The sequence below is a fragment of the Delphinus delphis genome, chromosome 13 (genome assembly GCF_949987515.2).
Source record: "Delphinus delphis chromosome 13, mDelDel1.2, whole genome shotgun sequence".
Taxonomy (NCBI): domain Eukaryota; kingdom Metazoa; phylum Chordata; class Mammalia; order Artiodactyla; family Delphinidae; genus Delphinus; species Delphinus delphis.
Window position 1 is genome coordinate 40,629,962 of NC_082695.1, and position 12,781 is coordinate 40,642,742.

Below are 12,781 nucleotides of genomic sequence, written 5' to 3' on the forward strand. Positions count from 1 at the left end.
CTTTCCTGCAGGGACTTCTGTAGGCATATATTAGGTCCCTTGAAGTTGTCCTACAGCTTAGTGAAACTCTGTTAAATTTTTGACAGGTGCAGCATCTCCTTTATTTATTTTTAATTTATTATTATTTTTTAAAGAAGATGTTGGGGGTAGGAGTTTATTAATTTATTTTTTATTTATTTTTGCTGTGTTGGGTCTTCGTTTCTGTGCGAGGGCTTTCTCTAGTTGTGGCAAGCGGGGGCCACTCTTCATTGCGGTGTGCGGGCCTCTCACTATTGTGGCCTCTCTTGTTGTGGAGCACAGGCTCCAGACACGCAGGCTCAGTAGTTGTGGCTCACGGGCCCAGTTGCTCTGCAGCATGTGGGATCTTCCCAGACCAGGGCTCGAACCTGCATCCCCTGCATCAGCAGGCAGACTCTTAACCACTGTGCCACAATTTTTATTGGAGTATAGTTGATTTGCAATGTTGTGTTAGTTTCAGGTGTACAGCATAGTGAATCAATTATACACATACATATATCTACTCTTTTTTAGATTCTTTTCCCATATAGGCCGTTACGGAGTACTGAGTAGAGTTCCCTGTGCTATACAGTAGGTCCTTATTAGTTATCTGTCTTATATATAGTAGTGTGTATGTCAATCCCAAACTTCCAATTTATCCTCCCCTGAAGCTCTGTTAAATTGAAAAAAAATTCTCCTTTATCCGTTTTTTATTTTGGGTAGTTTACTTTGCTATATGTTCAAATTCACTAATCTTTTCTTCTGCAATTTCTGATTTGTCATTAATCCTTTGTAATGTATTTTTAGTTCAGACATTTCAGTTTTCATTTCTAGAAGTTTGATTTGGGTCTTTTAAAAATAATTTTATTTCTTTATATATCTGTCTAAAAATATGGAATACACCTATAATAACTGCTTTAATGTCCTTATCTATTAATTCTAGTATCTATGTCAGTTATGGGTGGTTTCAACTGATTGGTTTTTCTCTGCATTATGGGTCTTATTTGCATGCTTCTTGGCATGGCTGATAATTCTTAATTGGATTCCAGACATTATACATTTTACCTTGCTGGGGACTGGATATTTTTATGTTCTATAAATATTCTTGAGCTGTGTTCAGAGCTTCCATTAAGTTACTTGGAAGTGGTTTGGTCCTTTCAGATCTTGCTTTTAAGATTTGTGAGGCAGGATCCAAGCAGTATTTGGTATAGGGCTACCTATTTCTGACTACTGAGGCAAGACCTTTCTGAATATATTACCCAGTGCCCCGTGAATTGAGTTTTGTCAGTCTGGCTGGTGGGAACAAAGTCTGTAACTGGCCCCTTGTGACCCCTGGGTATTGTTCCTTCTAATCTTTTTTGAGTGGTTCTTCTTCCTGTCTGAGAACATTTCCCCACATACTGTGCTGGTCAGTACCCTGGTAAATACTTGAGCAGGGCCCTTTGCAGCTCTGAAGCACAGAGTTCCATAATACCCTCTATACAATCACTGTTATCTACACACTCCTCTGTTGGCCCAAAGAATTCATTGGGGCTTTTAGCTCCCTCCACCTTTTTCTTTTTCTTTTTCTTTTTTTTTTTTTTTGACTGTGCCACTTGGCATGGCATGTGGGATTTTAGTTCCCCCACCAGGGATCAAACCCTCGCCCCCTGCAGTGGAAGCATGGAGTCTTAACCACTAGACCACCAGGGAAGTCCCTTCCCTGACCTTTCGATTATCATTTTCTCATGGAAAATGCAGCTTCTTAACTGGCTTCAGAAAGAAGGGGCGATACCGGACTGGTGACAATTTTTATGCAAACTGGGCTTTCCCGTCCTCATCTATTCATTCATCCCACACTGATTTATTTTGAACCAGGCACCCATTTAGGTGTTGGGGATATATCAGTGAAAATACAGACAAAAATCCTTACCCTCATGGTGCTTGTATTTTTCCTGGGAGCAGGGGCGGGGAGAGGAAAGTAAACAGTATAAATAAGTAAATAAAACTACATAGCATTTTAGAGGTTGATCATTGCTACTGAGAAAAACATAATAGCAGGGAGGAAATGTGTTAGAGGTAGAGGTTGCAATGTAAACCTCAGGGGTAGGGCTCACTGAGGAAGATGCATTGGAGTAAACAAAAGGAGCCTCTGAGGGAAGAATGGTTCATGCCCAGGAAACCCATGCAAGAATCAGAGGGTGTGTGTACGGTGTATTTGATGCCAGATAGGGTGGAGCAGAGTGAGCTAGGGGTGGAGGGAGTAGCAGAAGCCTTCTTCTCTCCTCCCCCTGGTTCCTTCACTTCCTTTTTATTTTCTTTACCATCTTCTTTTAATATAGTTTGTTTTCCCTCACTCCCCTACCTTCCCACCATCACAATTGGTCATGCCAAAGACTTATGGCTCTTTTCAAGGACCTGGCTATTAGTTTTTCTTATCAAGTCTATTTGACCCAGAAGCATGACTCCAGAGTGGAAGTTATGGAAACACCTAGGAGAGGGTATATCACAGATGTATTTCAGGTTCATGGTTTCAGGTTCTGAAACTCCTTTGGAAGGAGGCGCAAAACCACTCAACAAGACAGAGGAACTGAGCGTGACGTTCGTATTAAACCATCCCAAAGAACTCAAGGTGACAGCAGGTGACATTCATTAAAACAAAAGAAATAGACTTGAGCCTGTTTTCAATTAACTGCTATTTCAAGCAGCTCCAGAGGTTTTGAAAACACCTTTCTCTTTTATCTAATTCAGAAAGTTTGTGAAAAACATTATCAATAAATAGACAATGGCATCTGTAATGCAAATGATTGGTGGCATCCCGCTCTTCTTTCCCATCCAGGGGAGGAAATGAGCGTGTATGTGGAAAATGCTCCTGTCGGGAACATTGGAAGCCAAACTCTGGGCCAAAATATAATAAATTTCTCTGTTTTGAAGATACTTTGATTTATCTCAGGTGATCCTGAGATACCACGGGTGCACACACACACACACACACACACACACACACACACACACACACACACCCCTTTGAGATGGAAGGCACCATAAGGAAGCTTAGAGAATTACACCCATTATCTTGTAATAACCTATAATGGAGTATAATCTTCGAAAACACTGAATCACTATGGTGTACACCTGAAACTAACACAATACTGTAAATCAACTATACTTCAATTAAAAAAATAATATGCCAGAAATATTTAGAATCCTAAAAGATATATATACACACACACATATACATACATACACATAGAGTTAAAATGTAAAACAAGCAGGCAATTTGAACTACAGGTAAGAACTGACCATACAACTCTTCTTCTCGATGGTGTCTTGTCTCTCACATTTGTATGTACATCTAGGTACAGGACACTAAGTTCTGCATTTCCTTACACTGGTTCTAAAACAACACCTTTATATCCTCATGTCGCCTTTCTTTTTTTTTTTTTTAGGTTGTTTCCCTCGCTTGCCTATTGTAAATAGTGCTTCAATGAGTATTGGGTGCATGTATCTTTTCGAATTATAGTTTTGTCTGGATATATGCCCAGGATTGGGATTGCAGGATCATATGGCAACTCCATTTTAAGTTTTTTGAGGAACCTCCATACTGTTCTCCATAGTGGCTGTACCAATTTACATTCCCACCAGCAGTGTAAGAGGGTTCTCTTTTCTCCACACCCTCTCCAGTATTTGTTATTTGTAGACTTTTTAATGATGGTCATTCTGACTGGTGTGAGGTAGTACCTCATTGTTGTTTTGATTTGCATTTCTCTAATAATTAGCAATGTTGAGCATCCTTTCATGTACCTGTTGGCCATCTCTATGTCTTCTTTGGAGAAATGTCTATTTAGGTCTTCTGTCCATTTTTGATTGGGTTGTGTTTTTTTGTTATTGATTTGTATGAGCTGTTTATATATTTTGGAAATTGAGCCCTTGTCAGTCACATCATTTGCAAATATCTTCTCCCAGTCTGTAGGTTGTCTTTTCATTTAGTGTATGGTTTCATTGCTGTACAGCAGCTCATAAGTTTGATTAGGTTCCATTTGTTTATTTTTGCTTTTATTTCTATTGCCTTGGGAGACTGACCTAAGAAAAACGATTGGTATGATTTATGTCAGAGAATGTTTTGCCTATGTTCTCTTCTAAGAGTTTCATGGTGGCATGTCATTTTTTTTTTACAATAATTATCTTTAAAATATACATTAAAAAATTTATTTTATTTATTTATTATACAGCAGGTTCTTATTGGTTATCTATTTTATACATATTCAGTGTATATATGTCAATCCCAATCTCCCATTTCATCCCACCACCAGCACCCCTGCCCCGCTTTCCCACCTTGGTGTCCATACGTTTGTTCTCTACATCTGTGTCTCCATTTCTGCCTTGCAAACCAGTTCATTTGTACCATTTTTCTAGATTCCACATATATGCATTAATATACAATATTTGTTTTTCTCTTTCTGATTTACTTCACTTTGTATGACAGTCTAGGTGCATCCACATGTCTACAAATGACCCAACTTCATTCCTTTTTATGGCTGAGTAATATTCCATTGTATATATGTACCACATCTTCTTTATCCATTCATCTGTTGATGGGCATTTAGGTTGCTTCCATGACCTGGCTATTGTAAATAGTGCTGCAATGAACATTGGGGTGCTCATGTCATCTTGTTTTGGGAGAATGAAGGGTTTCCTTCAATCTTCCCTTTCCTTTCTTTTATCTTTACTATTGTTCTTCATGATAGGTTAACTTGGTTCTCATATGGAAAATGGGAATTCCTTCCAAGTGCCTTCATAAAATATGAAGATATCCAACAAAATAAGATTTCAACCGAGCGTCCACTTAATAGATTATTTTCTTAGTGAGTAGACCACCTGTCTGAAATGTCAATACAACTGAAAACCCCTATAAGGCTAAAGGAAAAGGAACCCAGTTCAGTCATTTTCCACAATGAAGCAGTTTCTGTGCTGAGTTGAATCACTCAGGTATTTGTTCATTTGGTGAAGGGTAGCAGTTAAAGTCAGGGGTTATGAAATCACATTGCTTGGTTTCAAATCCAGTTTTTCCCTTACTTGGGCTAATAATGTCTCCTTTTTGAACTTCAGATTCCTTATCTGCTAACTCAGCATGGTGCCTACCTCATAAAGTTTCTGTGAAAGTTAAATGAGATGATATATGTAATACACATAGCACAATGTCCGGCATCTGGTAATTGCACAATACCTATTAGCTGTTATTAATTTCCTTGAGTTAAACATGTGAGCCATTGGTCAACCCTGGATGTTGTGAAAAATACAAAGATCGACTTCCCACACAGTCCCAGTCCTCAGGAGAAACAAGTTGACGTATGACAACGATATAAAGTAGGATATATTTGTACATGAGACAGGGAGAGATGAGTGAAGTTCCAGGAGAGGGCAAGTGACAGAGGGGTCACATCTACCCAGGAAGTTCCAGGAAAGATGATAAGGAGGATGCCACTTTTTAAACTAAGTGAAGAATTAGAAGGAATTAAATAGACTTCTCCGTAGAAGAGAGGAGGATATTCTAGGAAGAAAGAATGTTGTTGGCAAAGGCAAAGAGATGTGACAATGTGAGATGTGTATGGGGGAAGGGTGGCCCATCCTGTTTGGGTTGGGTCATGAACACAAAGATGATGTGTGCTGTACATGGCTGGAAATACATGTTGGGACCTGAACTTAATTTGGAAAGTAATAAGAAGCCATTGAAGGTACGACGTTTGTGACAGCTATTTTAAAAATGGTATTTAAAGAATGTGTATGAGATCAGTCCTGAGTTTGTTGATGAAATACCATGAATTTCTAAATTATAATCCATCTCTTTTTGGTCAGTTCAGAGAGTTCATTGTGTTGTGTTCCTATGTCTCTTCGTATTCACTGATATGTGCTATTTTTCTTTACCCTCATTTTTTCCCTGTACAGGTGTGATCTCCATTCCTTTGTACATCCCTCACAGGCTGTTCAACTGGAAGTTTGAAGATAACATCTCTGCATTTTGGCTCACTATTGACTATCTTTTGTGCACAACATCTGTGTATAACATTGTACTCATCAGCTTTGATCAATACCAGTCAGTCTCAAATGCTGTAAGTCAAAATATTAATTTACCCTCCTTAGAAGATTATATACTTGTAAATTTTGGGTCCCCAAGCAAAACATTTTTTTGTTTAATTGGCAAAACTTAGAGAAGCCTGTTACCCTTTTGTTATCTAGCACTAAGTTTTCATTGGTGCTTAGTGAACATTTTCTGTGTGATTTGGTTAGGTCACTGTCTTATGTACCACTAAAATGGGAAGGTGTCCACCAAAATCCAAGGCAAGTTGTGAGAAGTGGTAAATCGAATCCATAGTAGATTGGATATGCATGAGTCTCACAGTAGGTTCATCTGTTCAACTCCTTAGACAACTTGAGACCTGAATGTTTTCTTCAGGATGGAACTTGGTGGGTGATTAGAAAGACTCCCAGACTTCTGAATGTCACGAGAAAATTAATTTTGAATGACCAAAGGAAAAGACAGTATACAGGGAAGCTATAGGTTATACAGTAGCACTAACCAGAAACTAACCAGTGCCAGTTTAGGACCCATGCCAAGAAAGTTTGAACTTACCCAAGATTTAGAACAGTCTCATCAACTAGTTCGTGACAGTTCTTAAGCTAAATTTATCAGCAATAGAATAAAGGAGAGAATAAGGTTGATGTTAATAAGGATGAGGGGTGGGAAGAGGCCACAGAAACATGGACGGTGAGCTGAAGTCTTTGAGACCTAGATGGGAAACTTCCTTCACTCCTGAGTTCCAGGGACCCAAATGTGTGGGAAACGACTCTGCGACAGGGATTTTGCTAAGGACACAAAACTGAATCTCCAGAGTCTTTCCTTTTGAGGAGCATAACAGTCTAATGTGGAGACAGATCCATAAACAAAGGGACTAAGTGTGGTGCTGGAGGCATTGAGAGGACAGTGACAGTTCCGTCCTGGGAGAGTTGTGCAGCTTGGAGGCAGACAGGATTGGGAGGGTGCACTGGACAAGGCAAGGATAAACTGCTGTAACGAAGAGACTCCAAAATGCTGAGACCAAACAAGACAGAAGCTAACTTTTCTCTCATAGAACAGTTCAGGAAGATGGGAAGGCTCTGCTCCAGGAACTCACCCAGGGATCCAGGCTCTGTACCCTCTAGAGCAGGGACCTATGGTGTCTGTTGCAACTGCTCAAATAAAACTTTATTATCCAAACAGGTCGTGGGCCACACTTGTTCCATGGACAGTGGTTTGCTGACCCCCACCCACCCTAAGTCATTAACCTCCTCTGCATGCTCCAAATCATGCTGTTGTCACTCCAGGTTCTAGAAAGGAAGGGCAAAAGGCAGAAGTCCAGGGTAAGGGATTTTCTTTTAACCAAGTAGTGCAGAATCACACAATCATTTCCACTCACCTTTCATTGGTGAAATTTAGTCATGTGGTCTTACCTTACTGCAAGGGAAGCTGGGAAGTGCGGCCTCTAGCTGAGCTGCCATATGGCCAGGAGGAAGTAGAGAATGGATGTGGTGGGACAGCCAGACACTTGACATTGAGTACTTTATTGGCACCAGAGTCCACTGCAGTTTGTTCTGGACGAACCCTGGAGAGAGTACAGATCAGTTTGGATTAGCCATCAGAAGCCTATAATCTCATATTTTTCAAACAGATAGTAATCCATTACTGAGTCATGAAATCAGTTCAGTGGGTTATTACGTCACTTTTTCGTAGAATGAAAAAATATGGAAAGAAGTACAACAGAACTTAAGTTAGAGTATAAACTATCAGAGTACCTTGTGCATAATAAAGGTAAGTATTGTTTTATGAATACTTCTGTCTGTATACTTCATTAGGGTATAAAATGTATTTCTCACTTTAGGTCACAGTCAAAATGTTTGAAAAGCAGTGCTCTGATTAATAATCTTTCTTTAACTAAATCTTTAATTTGTACTTTAAAATTTTCCTTTCTCTCTGGGTTTTCTTTTTAATCTTCACTGAGTGTTCCTAGTTAGTGTTCACTGGGACATTCTTCACGGAACATCCAAGCTCTTGAGGCAACCCCAGCTTTGTGTTAGGGTAAGGGATGGCTTGCCCAGTTAGAAAAAGGGCTTAGAAGTTACAGAGAGTTGAGGAGTGATGTCCAGAGGGAAAATGGGCGGGCTTGTTTCTTGGTCTTGCCCTGAGATATTCCCCTGGCAATGGAGGCTGTAAACTTGGTGAGGGTTAGGTCAGCTGGATCCGGGTCCCTGGTACACAGCACAGAGTCAAGTGTAAAAAGTGCTCCACGCATGAGTGTATGAATGCTCACGGGGGTGCTCAGGCAGCACTCGCACCTCTGTTGGCTGAGTTCCAACACAGCTGTATGAAGCCAGAAGGAAGCCTTTAAAGACCACAGGAGCTCATAGGAAGTGATCATGCGGAATTGAGCTCTTGCTGTAGCTAAAAGTAGAGGAGACAGTGTAATAGGGGAAGGCGGCAGGCTGGGCTTGGGAAATGGAAATCTGACAATAGTTTGGGGAAGGAAGGCTCGATGCAGATGGCAGTATATGACAGGCACTTAGAACGGCTCAATCCCATCTCGTTATTAATACCAGCAAGTTCCAGGGGTTGCTCTGCCTCACAAAAGAAACCGGATTGACGGAATGTTTGGATATCTTATTGGGGTGGGGAAGGAAGCAGGGTAAGAGACAACATCCTGAATAATGGACATATTCTGTAGTGGGTGAGAAGTGGGCCACTGATGGATTTCAGGGAGGCACGGGCCTGGATTTAAGCAATGCTTGAACTGTTATCAGTTAAGAATGCTACCCAGAGATGAAGAGATTGGCATCATCTTCTCAATTCCCTTGGATGTCCATTATCCCATTTGACCTTATGCATAATAGAAAAGAGATTACTTTCCAGCATATTGCATCATATCATTACAAAGGCTGAACAGAGCAATTAAAAAACTAAATGCAGTTTATGACCATCTGGGTATTGTTACCATCTTCATAATCATTAGATTTAGCGCAAGTATTAATTAGTGGTATGAGAAGCAGAAGGCAAAAAAATGTATTGTACATGGGAGTTTGTGGTCAGCACCATAGGCATTTTAGCTTAGCCTCAGAAATACCAGTAATTTGGAAAAAGACAAAAAAAGAAAACCCCACTTCTCTGCATTTTTTAAAAATAATTTTTTTTTTTTTAAACCAGCCTCCTTTTACCTCTAGCCAATTGGTGAGCCCTTCCCAGCATGTACAATCCATCAGAGAAAGACAGTGCTGGGCATTGTTACACCCCTTTAATAAAAATGAGAAACCACTTTAGAACAAGACTTGAAAACTCACAGAGAAAATAGCACTTGAGAGATGGTGAAAGGGAAGTGTGTTCCAACTTCATGGGTAAATCATTTCCTTTCCCTTGAGTGCAAAAGGCAGAGAAACATGGAATATTTGGGCTGGAAGGAATCTTACTGACCTAAAAGGTGTCCAGACAGGTTGTGTGCTCTAGGTACCCTTAAGAAAGTCTTGGGTCATACGTTTATCCCTCATACAGGGTGGTTGGCATTTTAGATTTCTTATAGAAGATTTCAGAATCAATCAAAAGTCATGGGTCTTGTGATCCAAGAGCAATCCTCCCTCAGAGAATCCCATTTTCCCTTACAGAAGCCTGTCTTTGTGACCAAGTGGACTTAGAACATTTTTCACCCCTATAAAAAGACCGTGGCACGCACCACAGCCATGTCTCCCCAGTGGCTGGCCACCACTGCTTTGGCACCATTTTTGTCGGGTAGATACGTCTGTAGAAATAAATGATTTGGTCACGCTCAGTAACACTGTAGTATCTCCCCACAGCTGGTTTAAACTTTCTTTTTGTGCGTCATCTTGTGGGAGTAACATAAGAGTTCTTCTCTTTTTGACCCCACCTTGAAGGCTCAGCATAAACTGCAGAGTAGATTCTTCCTAAATACCGGATTTAGAAAAGCCAGTGCCTTTTAAACTTTTCTGTGACTTCAGTGATAAATGCATTTTACACTATGATTCAGTACACACATTTCTCGTTCTCTATGTACATCTATATTCCCAAAGCAAAAGTTTCATCAAACAATACATATCTTTAGGATGTGTGATGCATTCTGACACTGATTATTCCAATTCATTAAAAAAAATTGCTGCTCATGATCCATCTGGCAAGTTAAAAACACCGTGAAAGGGCTTCCCTGGTGGCGCAGTGGTTGAGAGTCCGCCTGCCGATGCAGGGGACGCGGGTTCATGTCCCGGTCCGGGAAGATCCCACATGCTGCGGAGCGGCTGGGCCCGTGAGCCATGGCCGCTGAGCCTGCACGTCCGGAGCCTGTGCTCTGCAACGGGAGAGGCCACAACAGTGAGAGGCCCACGTACCGCAAAAAACAAAACAAAACAAAACAAAAAAACACCGTGAAAATGGGCATTTCGTTTCAGTTAACAGTTCAGGTTAGTGTCTGTGGACTAGGAAGACTGCATTCTTATTTTAGATATTGACCTTGACATTTTCTATAGTGTCAGAGGTTTAACCTTGAACTGCTAAGAAAGTCTACATCTTGGCCCAGGGTCCACCGAAATTGAACCCTCTGCCCTGGCCCAGATCATGTTACCCAAATTCAGTGAATATCCCCGCTTTGCACATCCCTGAAACTCCTGAGGGCCGATGGTACGCTTTGTGCAATCAACATATGCTCATTGTATTGAAAATAACTTCCTTGGTTTCTTTTAGGTACCTTACAGAGCTCAGCACACTGGGATCTTGAAGATTGTGGTTCTGATGGTGGCCGTCTGGGTAGTGGCTTTCTTAGTGCATGGGCCAATAATTCTAGTTTCAGAGGCCTGGAAGAATGGGAAGGGGGATTGTGAACCTGGATTCCTAACGGAATGGTATATCCTTGCCCTCATGGTGCTGTTGGAATTCATGATCCCAGTCTTGTTGATGGCTTATTTCAACATGTATATTTACTGGAGCCTATGGAAGTATGGTAATCTCAGTAGGTGGCACTCTAGATTCACTTCTGTCTCTTCCAGTAGCTATGGACGCTCATTCAGGAGTGGACTGTTTTCAAGGACATCTTTTTCTAACCCAGAGGAAGCAGCAGCATCCCTTCGTTCAGAGAAACCAAGAAGAAAGAGCAGGCTCTTGTTTTCCTTAATAGCCCAGCCAAATAGTGTAACTGCTTCCAAAACGGGCTCCCTCTCCCATTCAGATTCCCTTGTTCTTCAACAAAGCGAACATCTTGAGCTGTGCAGAGGCAGGAAATTAGCCAAGTCACTGGCCATTCTCTTAGGTGTTTTTGCCACTTGCTGGGCTCCCTACTCTCTGTTCACAATTATTCGTTCAATGTTCAATATCCCCCACAGACCTCAGTCTGTCAGCAACAGCTGTGTATGAGTTCACATTTTGGCTTCAGAGGTTCAATTCCTTTGACAATCCTTTTTTGTATTCGCTGTGTCACAGGCGTTTTCAGAAGGCTTTCTTGAAAATATTTTGTGTGAAAAAGCAGTCCATACCATCACACAATCGGTCAACGTCCTCTTAATCTTTGTGCCTATGTAAATTTCAGTCTTGCTCTCACCTAAATGAATCTGGCTTTCATCTTGCCCTTTCCACTCTACTGAAAAAATCCAGAAAATCATAACACTTGAAAACTTGAAAAAAAAATACCTGGAACCTAGAAGTCAGTGGAAAATTATTCCGGTGAATAACAACAGCATAATTAGAAATTGACAGTAATATTTTTGTAAACTCATAATCACAAAAGCACTATATTTTTCTTAGTCATCACCTCTTCTTTGTCTTTTAGATGTTAAATAACGTTGATTGTGAAATTCAAGAATTTTGGTTTTCTATGTTCAGTGTTTGCTACAGTCTTAAGTGAATTTCCCTTTTTTATTTTACAGTGATGAAAACTCGTCACGTTTTAAGATCATTCCCTAAAGTATACAGTAGAAAAAAAGAGCTCTTGTGCCCTCTTTGCTGGGGGTGGGTAACTGTTATGGTCACTGAGCAGGCGAATTAGGGTTTGAGTTGGCAGGACGGGGGTTGAGGGTGCCAGATAGAAGAGCAGAGGGCATGTGTACTTCCAGACTCCATATTCCTGATCCTAGAAAAGAAGGAAGTGTGAGACGAGGGAGGAAAAAGGAGGTCACTGCAGCTCTCAAAGGTCCTCAATGAAGTTATCTTGGAGGCTTCAGCAATCAGAAGATGTCAGGGTGAGGGACAGGCAATGGGTTGAAAGGATGGCTTTCCATTTTCCTTCCTGCCCCCTTCTCCTAACTTCCACATCAGCTCAAACTTCTCTGTGAGAAAATATGGAAGAAAGAGAAAGGCTAAGAGATGCAAAAGGACTATATGATGTACCTGGTGTAACATTCACAGAACTAGTACATGTCAATAATTATGAAAAAAATATATTTCTGTGTTTGATGTTTTTAACTCGTGTGCTCAATATTTTACACTGAAGTGCTCAGAGTGATTCCCTTATTATGCAGTTAATGTAGGTTATACCTTACTGATGAGTTGCATTTTATTAGACTGGTGACATTTTGTTCTCTTTGTCATTATTAATTTTTTCATAGTGTTCTTTGCCTGTCTTTGTCATAACATTTCATTTTGACTTCATAGTTAACTTAATCTATTCTGTAAGGTTTTATCAGTGTTTCTTCTATAACTTCTCAGAGTTCTTTTTTTTGGGGGGAGGAGCATTACCTTTATTATTTATTTTTTATACAGCAGGTTCTTATTAGTTATCCATTCTAT

The 12,781-nt window shown here is 40.5% G+C and overlaps 1 protein-coding gene across 1 annotated transcript; it reads left to right on the forward strand.

Annotated features, from left to right (window-relative positions):
* Positions 1–2,503: 2,503 nt before the first annotated feature.
* Positions 2,504–11,561, forward strand: HRH4 (histamine receptor H4). The gene is given in 4 exon segments (XM_060027771.1): positions 2,504–2,618; positions 5,923–6,086; positions 10,748–11,368; positions 11,370–11,561. Coding segments are annotated over 4 exon segments (1,092 nt in total).
* Positions 11,562–12,781: the final 1,220 nt, after the last annotated feature.